Below are 23,075 nucleotides of genomic sequence, written 5' to 3' on the forward strand. Positions count from 1 at the left end.
GAGGAACAAAGAGATTATGCCAGTCACCCATGTCACACTGCCAGTGAGTAGCAGCTCTATGCCCCCGTGTGGGCCCTCGGCAGGGCTGGACCTGGCGCTTTGGGGGGCAGTGCTCCTCGGTCAGAGAGAAGTCGAGGTTTGTCCAAGTGTGATTGAGAGCCCCTCCCTAAGTGAGCGCTTCTTGGCTCGCCACCTGCCAGGTATCTCAGCAAGAGGCGATGCCTGTCCTCGGTAAGTGCTGAGAACCATCTTCAACGAGTGGGACCCCAAACACAGTGAATGACGGGGCAGGATACCTAGCTGTGCCATTTCCATGAAAAAGTTTGTCGAGAACCACCCTCCCGCCGGGCCTCGCTCCTTCTCAGCACTTGAACCAGTTTCTCGTGGAGCTGAAGTCCTTGCCTATCACTGAGGAGGTGAGGAGTTGATCCTCTTCCTTCCAGTCTTAAATTACTAATTAAAATGTCTTGGAGACTAAGCCCATTGCAAAAAGAGCCTGGGTGGCTTTCTAAAGCTTCTTGCTCATAACCAGAGGAAGGTTGATCCTCTTCTCATCCTTATAATAAGGATTCTTTGCACAGGGTATCTGTCTTATGTTTCCTACAGCTCTGGCCCCAGCTTGGTCCCAGCAGGGGGGGGCCAGTGGAGTTTAATTACATTCCTCCTATAGGGAACATTCAAGGAATGAGTCTTTGAAACTCAACTTGTGCTACCAAAAAGAAGAAAAAAAAAAATCAAATGAAGCGAGTGAGAAACAGGTGTTGCCTTTTGTGTCCTAGAGACCCAATCTAAATATTTGAATTTTAAAGACAGAATTCTAAGTGCTTAACTTTATAGACCTTACACATTGCAATTCATAGGGGGGAGTCAGACATTCTCTCTGATCTCGAATATTCCTATACCTGGAGTAGGAGGCTCACGTGGTTGATATTGTCACATGTACCATATTCAGCTATAAGCCACAATGCTGGGGGGGAAAGGAAAACACGACACTCAACAGAACAAAACGTAATGCTGTCCACAGTCCTGGGGCAAAACAGACTTACCAGAAAACTGAAAGTAACTGGACTGTCTGGACCACAAGCAAACATTTTAGAAAGGCCTCTTTATCCTCTACTGATTTCCCAATTTTCCTTCCTCTCTCTGTCTCTGAGATGCCTGATGACAGACTATTAGTGAGTGTGGAAGTGGCCCCCTAGACAGAAACTTAATTTGCTGATTGCTAGTGGACAAATACCATGAACTGAGAGAGAAGTAGGACAAAGGCAAGTGGGCGGGCAATCAGCAGAGGCAGGTTTCAGCCCTCAGTAAGGAAGAGAGAGCTTCATCAAGGATAATGGGAGGACGATAGGTAGTGAGTTCTTTGCTCCTGGGAGCATTCAAGCAGAGTGGCATGCCCTTCTCTCAGGTATTGGTCTTGGGTGGGAGGCTGCCCTACATGGCCTCTAAAGTCTCCTTGGACCCTGAGGGCCCAGGTTCCCTCCTTTCCTTGGCATGACATATTCTGAGCCCCACGGGAGCCCTGTGGGAGCACGACTAGGTCTGTAGGGACCTCGAGTGCCCTCTCACCTGCCTGCATCTCCCTCGGCAGTGCCTTCTCTCGCTGACTCTGGTCTGCTTCCTTCCTTCTAGCTTGCAGTAACCTCCCTATGACGCCCTCCCTGCTTTTTTTTTTTTTTTTTCCTCCCTGCTTTGAGTTAGTCTCCAGTTAGAAAAGGAATGAACATTCATTCATTCGTCACCTATCTGTCGCAGGTCTCCCGTGTGCCAGGCGCTGTTGGAGGCCCTGGGATATACCAGTTTGACAAGTAGAGTCTCTGCTCTCACGGGGCTGACGTCCTAGTGGGGACTTGAGTGCATCACCCCTCCCAAGAGCAGTGGCATTTAATAATGGATGTGTGTTGAAACAAAGGAAGCACCTCCTAATGGCGAAATTTGATGCCTAGTGACGGGTAGATCTAAAAAGTCTTATCTAAAAAGTCTTTACGTTTGCCTGGGATGTCACCATTCTGAGGTTCCTACTCCACCACTGGTCAACAGAGTCCAGTGAAGTTTTTTAAAAAAGTATGTGTTCATTTGTTTATTCCAAAAGCCAATTGTTGGGAATAAAACGCATACTTTTGATGTCTTAAGAGCCCATAATGTGAGCAGTAGTTAAATAAATGAGCCATTCAGTTGAGAATCTAGCTCAATGCCAAGTGGACCCACAGAACACCAAGCTTCACCTGTGGAGTTCACTTTCCCAAGTTTGTTTTCAATTCTCGCTTTTCTGGATTGATGTGAACCAACGCCACCAGCTTATTTGCTTTGCAAAGCCTGGCCCCTCTAGAGGCCCAGATATTGAATATAAAATACTCTGAGTCGCCACATGAAAGATGCCAAATATATGCTGATTGTGTGCCCCATTCCCAGGGGGAACATCTCTTCGCAGGTCACCTCTCCTCGACGGAGACGGAGACGGAGACGGAACTGCTCTGCAGGGACTCAAGGGAGGGCGGGAGTTGGAGCATTCATTGCTAAAAATTCACAGCACTTCACCGTGCTGAAGTGCCATACTTGTCTAAGCCGGGTGGCCCAAAAGGCACACTTGCAAGTCCCTCCTACTTCCAAGCAGCCTCCCACTTGACCACCCACAGTGCACCCATAGTGGGACATCACCGTGCAGTTACAGGCTTCTGGGATGGCCAGGGGCTCCCAAGTTGGCAGTGGGTCACGGGGTGGAGTGGGGAAGCTTCTGTGTCTCTCTGGATCCTAGAGCCAGAATAAGAATCCGGGAAAGAGAGAGAGCAAGAAGCCTAAATTGTGCTGCGAACATCGAAGAAAAGAGAGAAAACAGAGAAATGGGGTGGATGAGGAGGGAGAGGAAAGACAGCAAGAGGCCAGGGAGCCTCCCGGATCTCTTGAGTTCTGGACGGCACAAGCCCGGGGGATGTGGCTGCCATCGCTGAAGCCCCTGGGGGCAGTTCAAAGTCAAGGCCGGTCAGTTTCCCCGGGGGTCACTGTGGCCATGGGCTTTGAATGTCTCCAGCCGATGTGGAAGAGTTTGAGCCCTGGGTGGTGTGTGTATCTGAGAACTTTAAAACCGGGGCCTCTGTCCCCGGTCCAGGTTAGCTGTTCACCTTGTTTTGGAGACTCTTGCGTTGTCTAATGATGGGGCACAGAGATGCCTCCCATCCTGTCTTCCTTCTTCCTTCCCAGAATTGGTGCTTTGGAAGCAGTAGCCACAAATCTTAACTTCCAAGATGGAGGTCCAGGTACACACCAGAGAGGCCCCTCTTGTAGGCTGTCAAGACTTCTCTGCTCTGGTATTAGTTGTTGGGATGCCAGGGAAGGGTGAGAGAGTCTGCTTCTCTGGGTCAGACACTTCCAGAAAGAAGGACAGGAAGTGAGCAAGTTGGACACATTCCAGGGTTCCCCCACTGCAGCCCCTGCTTCTGCAGTACAGGTTTTGCTCTGGGCCCCGGGGAGAGAGCATCAGGGAAGTTCTCTTTGACCATGGTGCTTTGACACGGCCTCTCAATTGACACCCAAAGCTGTTGTATACACCAAGGGCTTGTTAGGGGTGCATATGGTCTAGATGGAGCTCCCTTTCTGAAAGGTCCAGCCAGGTGGGTGCCTGTTGAATGTGACAGATCCCCAGTCTACATGTGAATCTGGAGAGAAGGCTTTGGTTGCCCCTTTCATCTGCCTTGAAAACAACTTTAAATCAACTCAAAAGTTCCCCCCCCGATCCCCAGCCCCGACTCCGGAGGACATTACAGTTGTCCCTTGAACAACACGGGTTTGAACTACACGGGTCCACTTATAAGCAGTTTTTTTCCAGCAAATATTTTGGAAAAATTGTTGGCGATTTGCGACAATTTGAAAAACTTACAAACCACGTAGCCTAGAAATACCAGAAAAATTAAGAAAAAGGTATGTCACGCATGCATGAAATATATGTAGATACCAGTCTATCCTTACATAGGTATAAAGGTGATATTTAATATAAAATTTTATAATGTTAGTTTTCTTACTGTTCTATAACTTTGCTTTCAAATAATTATATTACATACTGTGTGCTTCTCTCATAATTGGAGAAACTGTATCAGCCTGTCATCATGGGTCAGTGGTTTTTTTAAAAATGTAACTATGTTTCCAATACTGTATTATGGATGTGACTATAATACTGTGTACCATACGAGATTTTATAATGATTAGTATATAGGCTAGGCTACCATAAAGCAAGCATATTGCTGCTTCTTCTTTACCAATGCATGAATCATTATACCTGTAAATAAATACGAATTTCTTTTTAACATTATCTTTTCCGTTTTGATGTCTAGTGTTAGTAGCACCTATAACATCTATAGTGTTTTGTGTCGTATAAGACAATACTGACGCAGGTACTGACAGACGATTCGTCTTGTAAACACGAAGTAAGCTTACGGTATTAATAAATACAGGACAGTATTGTAAACGTATTTTCTCTTCCTTATGATTTTCTTAACATTTTCTTTTCTCTAGCTTACTTTATTGTAAGAATACAGTGTATAACATAACACACAAAATATATGTTAATTGACTTCCAGTCAATAGCAGGCTGAGTTTTACTTAGGCCGCTATTACTATTAGTTAGGCTAAGTAGTTAAGTTTTCAGGGAGTCAAAAGTTATAGGCAGATTTTTGACTGTGCAGCAGGTTGGCACCCCTAACCCCCGTGTTGTTCAAGGGACCACTGTATTTACGGAAGCAAGATGATTTTAGGGTTACAGGCAGTGCGCTTCTGAAGACACGTCCAGAATTAATTCCTGCACCACTTTCTCTCTCTCAGTCAAGTAAGAGTGAAACCATTATTGCTGGAATAATTTTGAAACTGTTTTACTTTATTAACAAAAGGTAAATCGTTGGCAGAACGTCAGTACTTTAGCTATCATTAGAAATAAATACTCGGGCTTCCCTGGTGGCGCAGTGGTTGAGAGTCCGCCTGCCGATGCAGGGGACACGGGTTCGTGCCCCGGTCCGGGAGGATCCCGCGTGCCGCGGAGCGGCTGGGCCCGTGAGCCATGGCCGCTGAGCCTGCGCGTCCGGAGCCTGTGCTCCGCAACGGGAGAGGCCGCAACAGTGAGAGGCCCGCGTACCGCAAAAAGAAAGAAAGAAATACTTGTTACGTACTTCACAACGGAGGGAGGTGCAGTCTTTAGGGTTTGGAACCTGGCTGCTCAGAGGGTGGGCCATGGACTGGCAGCATCAGCGTCACCTGGGAACTCGTTGGGAATGCAGAGTCTCAGGCCCCACCCCAGAACCTGCAGTTTAGCAAGATCCCCAGGGGATTCATGTGTACATTATATTTTGAGGCGGTCCACTCTGAGGCTGGTACTGCCGTCTGTTGACACTAACCTCACCGTGCCGGCGTCCCGGTTCTCGTCTTTGTTTCACAGTTTGACTTTAGAGCTCTAAGTTGTTCTTTGTTCCTATCTCTTGCTTTGTACCTCGTTGCTTTGTGTTCTGTTGTACTATTATGGGATCTGTAAGAAAGGGAAGCTTCCAGAAGAACCACTAAGCCCCGTGTGGCTGGAAGATTGAATCAGGGGAGCAGCTGAGTGGACCTCTCCTAAACTGTCAGACAGCAGGGCCCCAGCAGACCTGGGCATAGGGCAGGAAACCTTCTCAATGGGGAAAAACCCATTTCTAGTTTTTCACTTGAATCTTAAAATTATATTTAAGATTGGCCTACTCCCTGTGAAAATGACTCTGAAGATTGACCCTGGGTGGAATCCAAACTGGGAGACTTTTTTTTTTCCATAGTGAGGATGAATTTGTGTTAAGATATTCACAGTTTTTCCACCCAACCCTACCCCTGTGAAAAAGGACGTGTATTTATGAAACAGCTGGATGGGGCAAAATGACTCTGTGTGTGTGTGTGTGTGTGTGAGTGTGCGTGTGGTGTGTGTGTGTGCGTGCATGTGTGTGCGCGCGTGCGTGCGTGAGTGTGCGTGCGCGTGCGTGTGTGGTGTGTGTGCGTGTGTGTGTGTAGCCACAGAATATGCTTTTTTCCTTTGAGATCCTCTGGCTACTTCAAGGAACAAATCCTCACCCTTGCTCACGTTAGCAGCATGAGCTAATCAGCTGAAATACCCAGCATAGAATGTTCTTTTATCCTTAAGAGAAAAAGTTGTATTTTAATTAGGTATTTATAGTGGTTACAAAGCAGCTCTTCAAGAGAAGTTTTAAGAATCTGGCCTTCCTTCTAAGGCATAACTGTGTTCAAATTATCCTGAAGAGAGTCTGTATATCAATCTAGTCCAATTTGTGATAAATTTACAACTGGGTTCTGCACGGCAGATTTATAACAACAAATTAAGCAGAAGGAAGATGGGTCATAAATTTTGGCTGCCACAGTCCGGCACCAAAGAGAAGGAAAGAGAATGGTTTAGCCAGATCAAAAGTCAATAATTTCAACATAAAGTGCTAAAGCTACAGCAAAAACAATTTATATGGAAAGAAGTTTGTTTTTTTTTTTCCTTCTCATCCTTTTCAAAATTAGATATTGGACAACACAATGAAGCATCCATACTACAGAGGTCTTATTAAATAATTTGTGTGTTTTCTCAATTTTACAAGTGGTCCAAATTGTACAAATCTTTCCCCACTCCTCCACTATTGAAGGTACCTCCCCTTTAAGATGACTAAGGAAACACGTGGGGAAAAAAGAGAGTTCCCCATGAGATTGGTGACTTGAGAAAGAAAGTTTTGTGAAAGGAGGGGAGGCCAGACACAATTCCAAAGCCAGATGATTTGGGAGAAAACATACATGTTCTAGAAAGAAGCAGCCCTGAGGCATGCATTATAGACTGTATTATAGCTGTATTTTATACTGGAACAGAGATCTCTGCCCTGAAAGGAGAAAAGCAATCAAGGCCACTTGAATCAAGAAGGGTGGTGAGAGATGGGGTATTACCACACTGAATGCGTGGGTTGTAAAGCATGTATCAAGATAATCTCCAATAGTGAAGGATGGCCTTGGAGTGTCCCTATATGTGCCAGAAGTTTACTTCTGTTCAAGGAGAGCCCCTGAATTAGTGGCCTCACCACCGACAATTTCCCGTCTTCACTGGTAAAGGATGCTATAAGGCCAACTGCCAACCCGGGCACCACTCTAACCAATAAAAAAGCATTGGCTGGCTCTGTGGACATCGCCAGACACTTGGTGTGGAGTGGCCACATGATTTACAAGAAGTACACATCATTTAGAAGTGCAAAAGAGCAGGCAGTACTAGTCACTGTTGGATTTATACCTTCAACTTTGGAAAGCTTGTTTTTACAAGTTCAGGGGAAAGATGAGTGTGATGGCACAGCACAGAATTTGAAAGTGGAGCTTCTAATCTGGAGACCATGGATTCCACGTACATGGGTGGACACACTGTTTTCTGCCCACCCAGATGCCACTCACCCCACTTCTAGTAACAGGGGTTTAGGGCCCCACTCCTCCTCCATCTGAGTTCTGGGTGGCTCCGGCGAGGCCCCTTCGGGGCACCAACTCCAGGGATGGGGAGTGACCCAGGTCTAAGCCAGCCAGAGCATCATATTCCCCTCAGCCTGAGAGGCAGGCGCATGACCCAGTGTCTATCAGTGAGATGCTGCGAGACTTTCACTGAGAACCCCCAGGACAGAGACTCTTCCTTCATGCTGGACCTGAACCAGCTCTCCACTGCCCCTATCCTCAGCCCATGAAAAGATGAGAGGGACTTAAGGAAAATGTATCAGAGCAAGGGGTCTTCAGCCTGGAGAAGAGTTCTCCTGTCCTGAGTCAAGGAGGTCGGAGGGGGGCTCCAAAAGAACCGTTCCTAGAGAGACGAGGCAGCCACCTGAGCACGGCGGCCGCCTGCTGCTGCAGCACAATTGTCCGTTTGCCCTCTCTACCTATTTGAGCAAAGGAAAAGTAACTGGAGAGAGATGTCAGGGCACAGAGAGGGGACAGCAGAGGGCGTAGCCCCTGTGGGTGTGGCCAAGATGTGTGACTCCTGTGTGCCACTCAGATACTGCAAGGCATCATTGGTCAGCTCCAGCCACCTTGCCAGTACCCTGCTTAAGAGGGTTGGCTGCCACCAGGAGACCCCAGCACCCAGAAGCTGTGAGGCAGGAGCCCCTCCCCCATCAGGGAACTGTGGGGATATGGGGTGGTCGCAGGAGTCAGCCCTCTGAATAATGCCTGCATCTGTCCGCTTCATACCAGAGGCCACATACCTTCATACCACAGGGGAGGGGCTGAGAGAAGCCCCCTTCAGGCAGGATTTAGGGATCTGTTAGAAGCCCCACCCCTGGGAGGAGATGGGGGTACAGGAGACACCGGGGAAGGAGGGCAAGGTGGGTGAAGAACAAACCACACCCCCTCCCCCAGACAGCTTCCTCAGGCCATAGGTCAGCCTGAGTTAAGGGGATGGACGGGCAATGAACTGGATCTGAGACTGAAGTTTTAACCTGGACCAGACTGCTGAGCTATTTAAGGCCAAAGGGAACAGAAACCTCTGCGATCTGTCCCAAGTATCATCAAGGAAAGGGGATGAGATTTGTCAGAGCATATTTAAAAGAAATAATTGGAAAAAACACAAAAGGATTCCATGTTCAGGATTCCATGTTCACTTAGTTCAGGCTGTTCAACATACTGGTTACACAGCTGTCTCGAGACCACTAGGGGAGATCCTGTCTAAGAACAGAGTGTGCCCAGCATGACTGGAGCTGAGAGAGGGGCAGAGACAGCAACCTGGGTCTCAGTGACGGAGTTTGAGCCCTTGCGTCAAGCCATACCTGAAGGCAGCCTTACTCTGGAGTTTTCAGTTACGTGGGTCAATAAACTCTCTGAGCCAGCCTCGGTTGAGTTTTCTATTACTGTCAGCAGAAAGAATCCTGATACAGTACACATATACATACTTTTTCTTGGGGAGAAAGCATAGCTTTTGTTGGATTCTCTTAGGGCATTGCTAAAAAAAGAGTATGGCTCAGGGAAGAGAAACTCTAGAGCTCAAATCCAGTGACCTCATTGACAAATACAAGACCATCTAATGAGATGTGCGGGGCTCTACAGGGATATCATGGAAGAACTAGGTCAGAACGTCCTTGGATGTAGGGTCTGGAGCCTGACTCTGGTATTAACTGGCACTCAGAAAATATTTGTTGAATGGAAACCAGCAGGAAAATTATCACAAGTCATACTTTACATGCAAATTTTCAGGAATATTTTCAGGAAAATATCTAACGTGTGAACATCTAAACTGCATTTCCATGTTCTGACAGATGGCCCATATTAACAGAACTCTGATTACAGAAAAAGAAAAGAAAAGAAAAGAAAAAAGAGAACCTGAAATTATTTATTGCGTGTGTACCACGTGCAAGGCTGTACAACTTTTAACACTATCGTGACTACCAAATTTATTTTTTAAAAAGACCAGCTCTATATATTCCCATTTCTCGGACAGTCCCACCTGTTACCTAGAGAGAGAAAATGACCCAGGGGCTTTCATGGCTGGGGCAGGGCTTTGGACCCTGAGAGTCCAAGGCTGTATTCTCAAGGTGGAACCAGGAACCGCCTGCGTCAGAATCACCTGGGATGTGTATTTAAAATACAGGTTCCTGGGCCCTGGCCCAGACTTATGGAAAGAGAATCTCTGCAGGAAGGGCCCTGGACTCTGCGTCTTAGCAATCTTCCCAGATGATTTTATGTACACTAAAGTTTGAAAAGCTTTACCTCCTGAAATCTGTTTATTTGCCCATGTGCATTCTGCACAGTCCCACGGGAGGTCGTTCTCTGGGGAAAGAAGCCCCCATCCTACGCTGGGGGGATTTGAAGGAGGCCAGGGTTTAGTGAGATCGTATCACCCTCCTTGAGGTCAAGGTCAGTCTAGGCCACGTCAGAGGTAAGGGGTTGTGTGCGTGAGGGCCTCTGAATGGAGGCCTATGGAAGCACTCCCTGTGCAGGTGAACATAACCAGTGTAGCTGGGGGGACAGACTCCCGGAGCCCCGAGCTCTGTGAATGACACCGCACATTCTAGACCTGATTAAGTGCTACCTTCTGTCGCCCTGGAGAATTTCATTTGGAAGGTGGGATTGTTGAAATAGACATAACTTATTGTTTTATTTGGCAATTAAAGTCCCTGAAGGTGAGAATCATGGCTTCTACCTCTCAGAGCTGTTGTCCCCTCTCCAGGCCACCACCGTGTCCACTACATGGCTGACCACTCTCTAGATGCTTTCAAAGTCTTTAGTTTGACCTGCTTCTGGTTTATTTGAGACCAGGGGGCTAAATTCCCTCTCCTGCCTTGACCGCCTTCCTGGGATAGCTGTTGAGCTTCCTCTGGGGGGTCGCTCTCCCAAGTTCTGCAGACATCTGACTTGGGTACAATTGACTCTGGGGGTGGGATTGATTGACTGAGGCCCATGCGCGCCCCCCTTCCCCTGGCCACAATAGTCCGTTCAAGAATGGGCAGTGACTTAAGCATTCTGACCAGAGTGAACCTGATGACTCTTGCTGAGAATTTGGGGTCACAGGCTCTCTTCTCCATTGGTTATGAGCAAGGAAACCTGTAGTCCCAGGTGTTCTTAGCAGGCTGCTTGGGGCTTCAAGACGAGGGCACAACTGACAATGGGACCAGTTTGAAGGAAGCATAACCAAGAAGTGGGGAGAACCTGGGACCTGAGCCTATCTTTGAGCCTCGATAAAGATTTGCTTGAAGCCACATCTACCCCTAAGCTGCTTAGTGATCTGTATTAATAGGTACCTCCCTCCTTTTATGTGTGTATTTAAATCATTTGGGGTTGGGGTTTTGTTTCCTGCCCTAACTGCATCCTAATATACCTTCAGCTCCCCTTATCTCTCTTGCAGTAATGTACCCCAGTCATCTTTGATCCTTCCTCCTTGACCTCCTCAACTGAAAAAATCCCACAACTACCTATGAAATGAGGTGAGATGGGTGGTGGAAGTAGGTAGTAGGGTTAATGGATTCATGGCTTGTTGAGACTCCATGCCCAAAGAATATTGATTAATAGATCAATGTCAACCTGCAGGGAAGACCTGTCCTGCTCAACATTTTAATCAATGACTTGGATGAAATAGGAGACATGCTTAGCAAGTCTCAGATGACACAGAGCTGGAGGAATTGCTAATATGACAGATGGTAGAATCAAGATTCGAAATTATTTTGGCTGACTTGAGCAATAATAAGGATAAATCTAAACTCTTGCACCTATGCTCAGAAAATCAATGGTCCAAGCAGTGGACTGGGGACACCGGGCTTGGCGGATGTCATAACGTCACAGAACTTTACGTGGACCATAAGCTCGTGGTGAGCCAGAAGTTGAGGCAATTAGTAACACAGGTAGTGCAGTTTTCAAAAGAAAGCCTCACCTTGCATCTACTTTCCCCAGTGGGACAAAGAAGTGGAATTTCCTGGGAAGCAGTTTTCAGCTCAATATATGAAAAAAAAATTCTGACGGTTCCAATAACGGAACAGGCCTCCTCCCAACATTGTGAATGTAATAGTCATTACATCAGAATGTACTAGAAAGATTTCTATTATGGTGGTCTTCCTTTGAAAGCGCAGAGTTTTTAAATGACTTTCTTTAACAACTCATAAGTCAAAGCAGTACACACATAAGCACCCAGAAAAAACAGTAGCCGAGCTCAGCACCTTTGGAAGTTTGCTTCCAGTCCAGCAAAGAGCAGCCCCATCTAGAAGGAATATCTAGAACCTGGACTTGGCCCCGTTTCACATCACTCCATTCACAGACCTATTCCTCAGCACTCCCCCCATCTCCATTCCGGCTTTGACTTGGCCCATCCTTAGGCCTGCTTCTGCCTTCCACTTGGCTCCATTTCCTGGCTCACATCCACCTCCCTGAGCATGAAGACCCCACAGACAGAGCATTGGGAAACCAGGCCTCCTTCCCCATCCCTGATCGTTGACCCTGACTGCCCGGGACTCTGCAGCTTCTCTGAGCCGGGCTTGGTTTCATGGACCACCCCAGACCATGAAGGCATGGGACAATTTTTCTTTTCTTTTTTTTCTTTTTCCCTGTTGTTCTGAGCACTCCGTTTTACTTGTTAACCCAGAGAGATGGAGAAGATGGGCCATGGCACCCTTATGAACTTAGAATGTGATTTTAGCAAGACGGTTATCAAAAATAAGTTTCACTTCTATGAACATACAATCGCATGGACAACTGCACTCACGTGTTTCTCGCTGAAATGGTCCACCTCTCTCAGAAGCTTCTTTTGGCAGTCAGGGTTGGTGGCCAGGAGGTAGGTGGCGAAAGAGAGAGTGTTGGTGATGATCTCGTAGCCGGCGATGAGGAAGATGAAGGCCTGGCCCACCACCTCATCCACAGTCAAAGGCTTGGACAGGAGTCTGGGCTGGTGTTGCTGGGAAGGGTTCACTGTGCATTCAGTGGCAGAGAAGACTTGCCTGACCATGTCAAAGTTCTCCACGCCCACGGAGGTGGTGGAGTGTCGGGCATCCAGGACCATTTGGAGGAAATCTCTCCGCCTCTAAGGAACAAAAGAAGAAAGAGCATATTTTGGCCTTAGTGTCACATAAGAGAGGCTTCTTGGAGCACAAAAGAAGATGTGCACACGCAGCTTTTAGTTATTTATTTATTAAAAATGTCTTTAAAATTTATTTTTATTGAGGTAACATTGGTTTATAACATTATATAGGTTTCATGTGTAGAACACTATATTTCCACTTTTTTTTTGGCTGCGCAGCATGTGGGATCTTAGTTCCCCAACCAGGGATCGAATCTTAACCACTGGACTGCCAGGGAAGTCCACATGCAGCTTTTAAAGAGCTCGAGAGGAGCGAGGATTTTCATTGCAGGGTGGTCTGAGATGGAGAGAACCTGGAACCCCCCTGCCCATCCCTCACTGCAGCACTGGTTCAGAGACTAGCGCAGCCAGCAGCGGACTGTGACGCTGCCATTACAGAGGCTGAGGCTGCTCTATCTGGGCTGAGTCAAGAAGACGTTAAGCCACTTTGGTAAGTAAGAAGAGCAAGTTGCAGAACGGTATGCATAGGAGAATCTCATTGCTGTAAGAACAGAACATGGACAATATCTTTAATTATGTTTGTCCATGCATAGAAAATGTTTAGCAACATCCATACCCCACAGTTCACAGCGAGCTGAGGAGCTGGGAAAACCAGGGGGGCTTTTATTGTTTTTACTTTATCCGTGTTTGTATTGTTGGCTGGTTGGTCTTTCCAGCAAGAAAGCAACTGAAGCATCATATGGATTTAAATCAAAGCATGTGCTCCACTGTTCACTTCCCCACCGTCCAGGGCTTACTTCTGCGCCATGTGTTTCTCACAGCAGGGAGTTAACAGGACCTGGGGGCGGGGGAGGGAACTAGCTTTGGTAAAGCCTGGCTTCAAAGTCTCCAGTCTGTATTTTGCATCCCTTAGCCTAGCCTCCCCATGTGGGTCCTTTTTATCCTCAGTAATCTCCTACCCCATTTAAGTGGTTAGAGGTTTCTTACCACTTTCCCCTACCTTCCTTATCAGCAATCTGCATGTTCTTTATATCTTTACTACCCCTAATGGTAGCAATGGAAGTGTTTACATATGGCTTTAGGGTTGACAAAGCGTGTACCTGGCACATCCCATCTTTGAACAGCTCTTTGATGTGATGAGTGACAACCAATATGTTACTCTTTACTGAAGTTTATGGGACTCAACAGCATAAGGGAGAACATTAGAACCACCCACAGAAAAAAATGATAATTTCAGAGAACTTTACTTGTTGTATCATTGTCTCAACCGGTTGGCTTCTGAATTCCTATTGCATTAATAATCTATGTCTGTTAAGGTGGTTGTTATGTCACGTGGGGTCTCTTGCGTCTCCAGGGCAGGATCCTGCCCCACCCCACTCGCACACCATGCCTGTACTGTGCCGAGCACATGTTAGCTATGCAATAAATAACTCCACAGATAAACATGCAACGCCCTATGTGCATTTTGAGGAAGGCTGTGTTGGATCTGCTCGCAAGTGCGTGCTACTCGGAGCAGGAACCTTGGAGACATGAGACGTTTGCAGCTCTACTGCTTCCCAGCTTTGTGACTTTGGGAGGTGTCTGCTGAGATTCCAGCAGGGCTCCCAGCTAAGCCTGTGGGTGGCAAGAACCTTGAGACTTAGGAGGCAAGGCCTCAGTGTCCTGCCAGTCTGCTCAGGTGGGAATGGCTGAGAGAATGGCCCTTTCCACCCTCTTTCCACCCTAGCCCTACTCGTTCTGCTTCCCAAATGGCATCCACAAGGGTTGGCTTTCCGCCAGCTGCCTTCCTGTTGCCTGGTCAACAACCGGGACTCTACCCCTGGTCCCGGGGCAGGGCACGATGGCACGCGTGGGAGGTGAGCATCCTCTGCTCTGTCGGCTCCTGGATGCTAGCTGGGGACCGCAGAGCATCCCCGGGCTCTCTCTTGGCTGGCACGTTCGAAACTCCTCGGGTGCGGTACAGCTGTGGTCCCTGAGGCTTGCTTGTGGCTTTGCTGGAGTCATGTGGGGGCAATGATGGGAGGGAGGGCACAGGCACATCCACACTGTTGGGTTTTCCCCGTGGCAGAGCTGCAGCTGGCAACCTTTCCTCTCATCCCGGCTCAGCCAGGCTGCTTCAGGGCTATGGAGCCTTACAGAAATCTGTCTTAACCTCCAGCTCCAGAGGCCAGAGGAAAGGGCTGCTCTCTGGGGCCTGTGCGCTGGAGAGGAGCATTAGTGTAGATGGGTTTCTTTTGTTTGCACTGCATCACGGAGGCTATTTGAACACTGCCCATTTAGGACTGCAACAGTGCTGGTTTATGGTTATATCCAAGAGAAATATGCACCCTGATAGATGTAGGTGTCTAATCCACCCATCGGCCAGAGCTTAGGAAAATATTTACCTTTTAACATCTGTGCTGCATTTTCCACTGCGCAAACACACATCTGCTTGATGGAATGTCTACAGAGTTTAGATGGGTTTAAAGCAAGTTTTCTTAGTAACCATATAGCTCTGTCTTGACACGGGCAGTCCTGGATTTGTGGTTGGGAGGTTTTTCTCAGATCAGCTCATTGTTTGAAACAAATAGCTCTCGAGTTTATAAAAGGAAAAGCTTGAGGCAATCCCAGTAACTGGACCTTTAATAACCCCTCACCTCTTAGTAAGCTATTTGGTGCAACAGGGTTAGAATTTTCAGCCTGATTCTACAACCAGTGTGTTTCAGGCTGGGGGCGGGGTGTGTGACAAACCCCACATGCGTGAAGGAGGACCTTCACCGCGATACTAAGGTTTGAAAATGGGACTTCCCTCGCCACTCCTTCCCCAGGCTCCATCCTCACCCTGGAGAGGCATGAACCTGGATGAGAACAGTCTGTCCTTTTAGATGGCAGAGCTGGGCCAGGGACACCAGGGAGCTGATTCTTCCCACACCTCTAAGGGCTGCAGGTTGAGTTCTCAGTGGTTTGGGCCAAAGGGCTGTGAGCTTGTCTGCACCTGTGAGCTTCCGTCACCTTCTGGTCTAGGACACCTTTGCTGCACAGGATCCAGAAAGTGAAGCCGGGCAGGCCGAGGCTGTGCCTGAGGCTGCTCCGTGCACCCGGCCACTAACTGACCCCTGATCTCACGCTCGGCCAATGCTGCAGCACTGGACCTCCGTCCCCCGCTTGGTGATCCCCCCCTGAGCCACCCAGTCTTTGAGAAAACACGCTACAGCTACATCTGACACAAGTCAGCTCAGGAAGAGACACTTCAGCCTTGTTTTTTCCTTTTAAGTGGTTTCCTTGACTGCAGTAAGGGCCATAAAGAATAGCATTATACATGCATGAGCATATGCAATATTGAAATTATTTTCCTTAACACTGAAAACTCCTATTTCTATTCTCAGCCAAGTTCAGTCAACAAATATTTACTCGATTCCTACTGTGAGCCAAGCATAGGGCAAGTCTTCAAGGAGGAAAGAAATTTCTAGGTCTCAGTGAAGCACGCGAAGCCCTCAACCGCGCATTTTGCAGCAATGCCCTCCACGCAGAAAGGGAACGTGGGGTTGGTGACAGCTGTCTGAACTCCCCTCTAATGATGATGCTGTTTGCGCTGTAAAGCTCCATCTTGCTGTTTTTCAATATAAAGAATACACTGATGAAAAACACGTGGGCAAAGTTACCTAGAAAACTCTCTGAGGCTGCCCGTAACCTGGGCTGGGAGTGATGCTTGAAATAGGGAGGCCCGTGGGCTTGGGGGAGGACAGCTTGAATTCTACTCGCCTGGGTCAGAGTGTGGACAGATTGCTCTGGGCTTCTCCCCACCGCCCTTCCTGCTTGCTTTCACCTTTCTCTCCTTATTTACCCCTCCTCACTGCCCCGCCTCGGCTGCCCCGGCAAGCTGTAAGGGGTAGGCCACCGAAGGACAGCATGGCGTGGGTGTGTGGGGTTGGGACTGGAGGGAGAGAAAACAGACAGCGATGCCAGCTTAGCTTCTACTCCATTTCGATGCTGTGTCCTATTAAAATACGTTACCTCGTCTGCTGCTTGCTGGTCCCGCAAGGCAGTCACATTCCTAATGAGTTTGTTAAAAAAGCCATTCAGTTCATCTCGGTTCTTATTGGGCAAAATCCGGGCCAGTGGGACCATTATGGATGGAAATGATACTTGAAAGAGAAAAACAAAAGTGGCATTGAAAAGCGGGTGAGAATAAACCAGGGCTATTAGATGCCTGTTGCCAGGAAGCGAGCCCTGGCCTTGAATCGGTCTTTTGAAGGCCTGTCTTCCCCTCTGAACTGCCGCTGCTCAGAGCAGGGTTCTGTCTTATTCTACCTCGGGACCCCTTACCCTTCCTTGCACATAGTAAGCACTTGATAAACGTCTGTACAGTTGAATCCCCACTTCCATCTACCCCTCAAGTCTCATGCTTATAGGTTAATTTCCCAGGTCCTAGAGATGAGGGTCCAAGGTCTTTGTATTTCATCAGGAAAGAACAGATTGTAGGCCATGTTTCAAGTCTTAGCAAGTGGTAGAAGCCGATCTACTTACTTAACTTTCTGGTCATTTGCATTTTTTATTTTCCTTTGGATCATTTTCCCCAGAGCTGCCACCTGAATTGTTTCTAAGAGCTGCCGCTGTGGCTGCTGACAGGGATGCTGGCCTCGTCCCCTGTGGGCACGTCCCTTACCGTGCCATGTGCAGCCTGTGCCCTTGCCACCATGCCCTGGGCATGACAAGCCTCCATGACGAGGCTCCCTGGGTCAGGGACACTTGTCCCCTCCTGGACGGTAGCCTGGGCCATGGGCCAAGCCCGTCTCTGGGGAGCTCAGCTCAGTTCAGCTCCTCAGCATTCACGGTGGGCCTACTGTGCACAGGCATATGTGGGAGCCGGGGGAGAGGACCCTAATGGATCCACGCCGGTCTCAGGATGCTCTGCCCCTTTTCAACAGTGGGAGCCTGAACCAAAATGACACAGCAGGGAGGGAGGGCTTGGAGTGGCAGCAGCCATGGAACAGCGGACCCACCTGCCCTGCAGGGCGCTCCATGGTTGATGGCAAGGGCATTTCCCTGGAGTGCAGAGGGTGAGGGGCGAAGGAGGAGGCTGCTTTGACCCCCAGAGCGACAACTCTTACAATGTCAGTGCAGAGCAGATGGAGGTGACTGGGGCTTCCACAGAAATTGACTCAGAAATGGGAATGAAACTAACCAAGGAATGAATAGAATTTACCAGCCCAGCAGAATGGTTAGGAATTATGGCAATAATCAATAACCATAATAACAACACTTCATTGCTTCCATAAAAAGCAAGAAGATACCGGAATTGGCCAGAGGGTAAAAACTCACTTCTAAAACAGAAATAAAATAAATGGAATGGTCTCCACAGCATTCGGTAATCTGCTAGTCGCCCATCACATATGATTTCTAATTCACTATGCGTTGGCTTCAAGCAGAGAAGCGTTCTAAGGAGGAATTTGCTGGGGGTGAGAAACATGCCCTAGAAAATGAAAGATTTGGGTTCCAGTCTTGGCTGTGCCTTTCTAAGCCTCAGTTTTCTCATCTGTAAAGTGGGGAGGAGAATGCCTTCTTGATGGGGTGAAAACCAGCACTAACAGAGGCGATGCAGGCGAAGCACTCAGCCCGGTGCACGGAGGCCATGCTCGCTAAGGCAGCGATGAGCCAGGCCAGGGCTACCTGTGTTGGTAATAAGTGGCTCCAGACTGGTGCAGAGGAGCCTGGGCGGCTCCAGGAAAACAGGGGCTCTGCAGGGCAGACTCCGCAGGGTGACTCTCAGAGACACCCTGAGTACCCTTTCCAGGTGGCAGGGGCTGAGCCCCGAAGCCGCCTGGGGCCACCGGGGTGTCACGGGGTCTGCCCAACTTGCTCAATTTACCCCCCCTCCACAGGAGCTGTACTTACAGATTAAAACCAGGATCGGTCTGGGGATGGAGGTTGCGAAGAAGCGCCGGCAGTGCTTCACAAAGGGGTGCCCGGGAGCCTTCTGGGAGTTCACCTGGGCGCCAAAGGCGACGCTGGCAACCACATCTGTGGTGTAGCAGCAGTAGCACCTACGGGAGAGAGAACAGTTTGCGTTTGGAAAGGACTCAGCCACGGGCCTCCCCATCATACGCTCTCCTGGAGGGGCACGACTCCATCGTCTACCTGTTTGAAAGGGGAGCTTCTGGCAGATCCGAAGCGAAGTGGTGGGAGAGGAGCCCCCAGGATTAGATCCTGGGGGCATGAGAGCAGAATTTGAGGGGGAAACATAAACACATAACAGCCGATCTAGACAAAGATGGGGGAGGGGAGGAGAGCCTCAGGTATTCAACTTTCAGCCTTCCTTCCGGTAGCTGCAAACCGGACTCAGTCAAAACCAAGAAGTACACTTTATATTTTCCTCCCCAGGAAGGAGGGAAAACACTTGACCCGAAGCCTGTGTGCTTTACAGAGGCCTTGCAGAGCCCATCCAAGGCCAGCGTCTAACGATTAATGGATGTACAGCAAATCGTGATTGATGAAACTAACAACCTGGTTTTCTAGTTTTATTAGCTCTGTCTCCCTCTTCTTCCTAGTGATTTTACAGTTTTCATAAGAGCAACAAACAAAAAACCAGGGCCCTTTTAGGCTCAAATAAATACAAGACAAACTTTGGTACCAGCTGCATGAACGTATGTATATTATTATAGGAAACACACATTGCACTTTAGAAACAAACACAAGGAAAAGTGTCTGGCAGTAACTTCAGAAAAATTAACCTCTTAGGTTCTAGGAAACCTGCCCCCCAAATGGCCATTTTAAGCTAGAATAATTCCTTTTTGCTATGTCATAGGGGTAGTCAGGTTGCTTCTAAAAAGGCTCACAACTGGGTGTTCGTATCCTTTTATAATGAAAAGGTCTATTTTTCTGGCTTGAGGTAGGCACATGCTTAGTTCCTTTTCTTCATAAATTCTGTAACCAATCACTTATCATTAAGGACTACACGACATTTCCTCCGGGTGACATCTTTTATTTTGACTGTTTTTACTGAAAACATTTCTATAATTGATGACACATTTCCCTGTGACAGCAAAAACAATAATTCGACTACTGAATGTGATTTCATCTGATCCTAACTGTTGACGATGTAAAGGTTTTAAGAGTTGTTTACTTTGTTTTTATGGCTGCTGGGCCCATCTTATCTTTACCCAACTCACCATCTCATGACCAGAGAGAATGTAGAGGAGAGAGTTTTGTAAACAATACGGTAGAATGTAAATGCTGGTGATGATTATGTTATTATTTTATTAACAATGATAATAAGAGCGAGTTGGCTTCTGGCTAATCTGCTGTGTGACTCTTCATCTGGTATAAACCATAATTTAGCACAGGACAATTAGGCAAAAAGCCAGACAGTCAGTCGTTTAAACTGAGGGCCCACCACTAAGTCCTGGCTTCTAGCCTGAGGGGTGCCACCGTTTTTCTTGAATTAAAAATGCATGGACTCCTCCCCCACAACCCCCCGCCTCCCAGGACCCTGTCCTTTCTGCCCAGACATATCTTGCCCACTCCTGGGTCTATAGAGGTCGGAGGGCAAGTCCACCCACAAAACACTGCCCACTCAGGGTTCCCTCCACAAGCCACAACCCCCTGGGCTTCGTCTGCTTTTGCTTCACATTTTCCGTGGGTTTCATTTCTTCTTCTCAGTCCACCCATACTTTTAGGAGCTTCTAGCATTTCCATAGTTTGCTGGTCCCAAGGTAATTGTCTGGCAATTACGTACAGTTACAAGAAGCAGCAATTCAAACGTGTGATTTCTCATCTGTAATGTAGCCATGCAGCGCCCTTACCTCTGGATGTCGAAAGCGTCCCGGGATTCTGCGTAGCGCTTTAAATGGGCCAGGAGCAGGTTGCAGGCTTGGCTGATCAGAGGCATCATCTGATAGCAGATAACAAAGGTGTAATTAGGACACCATGCAGGGAGCGCACCTAAATTAGCGGCAGATGAAGAGGTTATATGTGGTGCTTCCTGGAAAAATGGTCATCATTTCGAATGTAGCTTTCATGCACCTAAGATTCAAGAGGAAGATCTAAAATTCACAAATATTATAAAATACGATTGCTGTAAACGTCTATTTTCGTTTAAGCAATCTGTTTTTTTTTTTGAAAGCAAAAAAGAAGGAAGGATTTAGAGTAAATACTGTGAAATAATTATGAAAATGATCATTAAATGCTTAGAAATGAGACTCAGTACTCAGTTTCGTGACATTTGGTTAGCATTAGAGAGTAAATAGACCACAGTCCATATGTACCAACTCTGGAATTAGCCCAAATCCCTGTTTGCTTGGTTCCAATTATACTTTAGATCCTCCACTAGAATATAGAATCTCAGTATTGAAAGGAACCTAAGGTCATCCATTTCAACTTCTTGTTCAGTACAAAAGTCATTTGTACAGCATGTGGATGGATGGTTATTCACTTCTGCTTAAGCTGTTTAAACCTTCAAATTTAGGGAACCCTAGACTTTAAAAGCCTTCAGTGCCCATGCAGGACAACTACTGAATTTCTTTTTTTAATACTAAAATGTCTTTATTATGGAAAACACCTAACATTCACACAGAAAGAAAGAATGGTATTATGAACGTTCATGTAGCTGTGATCCACCTTCAACAAATTTAGGTCTCATTTTGGCTACCCACTACATTGACCCCAAAAGTCCGGCTTGAGTGGGTGGAATTCTTTGTGGAGCCTGATGGGCACGCACGTGACCTTTTATTCTCTCCTGTATGTTTGAAAAGCCAAGTCGGAAATGACAAGGGGAATCTTTTTTTTTTTTTTTTAACATCTATTTATTTATTTTAAACATCTTTATTGAGGTATAATTGCTTTACAATGTTGTATTAGTTTCTGCTGTATAACAAAGTGAGTCAGCTATACGTATACATATATCCCCATATCCCCTCCCTCTTACATCTCCCTTCCACCCTCCCTATCCCACCCCTCTAGGTGGTCACAAAGCACGGAGCTGATCTCCCTGTGCTATGCGGCTGCTTCCCACTAGCTATCTATTTTGGTAGTGTATATATAAGTCTATGCCACTCTCTCACTTCGTCCCAGCTTACCCTTCCCCCTCCCCGTGTCCTCAAGTCCATTCTCTACGTCTGCATCTTTATTCCTATCCTGCCCCTAGGTTCATCAGAACCAGCTTTTTGTTTTTTTTTAGATTCCATATATACATGTTAGCATATGGTATTTGTTTTACTCTTTCTGACTTACTCCACTCTATCTGACAGACTCTAGGTCCATCCACCTCACTACAAATAACTCAATTTCGTTTCTCTTTATGGCTGCAGAATCCTTTTAACCGGTGTACATTATGGGCAAACATTGTAGCTAAAGCAACATGCTGTGATACATTGTTCTGAGCATTTCATATGGAAAACATACTTTGAAATGTTACTTATGTTTAGAGTTTACTTTTTTGATACCAAAATATCATTTCCTGAGATCAGGAGAGACTTTTGTCTGTTTGTTCATTTTTGTATCCCCAGCACTTAGAACAGCACTTGGTATATAGTAAAAATGGAAACAGCATTTCAGGTGCAATCCCGTAAATCGTAAATGGATCCCTTCCCTGCAAGTCAGTCGCAAAGCCAGGGGTACATGTTGACTTTTTGGGAAGACACATAACACAGACAAATACTGACGTTCAGGTCAACGAAAACCACAAGGTGTTTTTCCACGAGTCATCATCACGTGCAGTTGGTTTTTTGACCCTCGAGGGTCCATTCGTTGGAAAGGCTTTACACTGACCTAACACGTATTGCTGTAGAAACTTGTCCCACCATCTGTTCTGAGCAGAGCCATCTCTTACCTGCCCTGAGACAGTCAGGTGATTGGAGAGGCCCAGCAGGGGGGCCAGCCTGGGCTGCTGCTGCCCGAGGCTGGAGGATCCCACGGTCTCGTTGGACCCCTCCTTCCTATGGCCCCCTCCAAGCCAGCCCCATGTGCTCTGGGATGTAAGGAAAGTACTGTGTCCCCAGGGACCCCACTGCTGGCTGTGGGAGTTGGTCCTGAGAAGCAGAAGGGCGCCCCTGTTGAGTGAGACTGAGTGAGCTAGTCTGAGTTCAGGGCTCCATGGCCCGGGGCGGGGACAGTAGCCTGGGTGGCACCTATGGGCAGCTGGTCAAGGAGCAGACGTGCAAAGCAGAACACACCTACACACCCAGTGGAGGGACGGCAGAGCGTCTGAGACCCTCCCCTTGTATTTTGTTGCCGGGACTCTTAGAGGGAGTATCTGGAGAGGAAATCTGGGGAAAAAGAACTTTCTGCTCATCAAGCCATAAGGGCTTAGAGCACTGGGGTGATTGTACTCAGTGTGGGTGGACCAAGGGTGTGCTCACACATTCAAATGTCATCTCCTGTGTCCTTGGCTATTCCTTCTTTGTTCCATTTGAAATTTGGTCAGTGTGCCTTCTAAGCCTTTAGTTTGTCGCTATGTACACAGGATCGGACACAGAGCTGTGGCCCTCCACTAGACTTTAGGCAGCCACGGAATTGGTCAGTATCACTGTTTCCAGCTCTTTGGTCAGCTGTGCATGAACCTAAGTAAATATCCCCCAGGCAG

The 23,075-nt window shown here is 47.5% G+C and overlaps 1 protein-coding gene across 4 annotated transcripts in view; it reads right to left on the minus strand.

Annotated features, from left to right (window-relative positions):
• Positions 1-23,075, minus strand: part of TBXAS1 (thromboxane A synthase 1) — a 145,672-nt gene that overhangs the window by 38,765 nt on the left and 83,832 nt on the right. For all 4 annotated transcript variants that reach the window (XM_022579794.3, XM_022579812.3, XM_022579804.3 and 1 more), the window contains exons 6-9: positions 20,299-20,387; positions 18,392-18,540; positions 16,511-16,641; positions 12,206-12,520 (exon numbers count right to left, since the gene is read on the minus strand). In XM_022579794.3, the coding sequence (XP_022435502.1) occupies positions 12,206-12,520; positions 16,511-16,641; positions 18,392-18,540; positions 20,299-20,387 (684 nt within the window). The remainder of the gene's footprint in view (positions 1-12,205; positions 12,521-16,510; positions 16,642-18,391; positions 18,541-20,298; positions 20,388-23,075) is intronic.

This window comes from Delphinapterus leucas, chromosome 9 (genome assembly GCF_059928025.1).
Source record: "Delphinapterus leucas isolate spDelLeu-1000000601 "Yukka" chromosome 9, BTC_Dleu_Yukka2, whole genome shotgun sequence".
Lineage (NCBI taxonomy): Eukaryota > Metazoa > Chordata > Mammalia > Artiodactyla > Monodontidae > Delphinapterus > Delphinapterus leucas.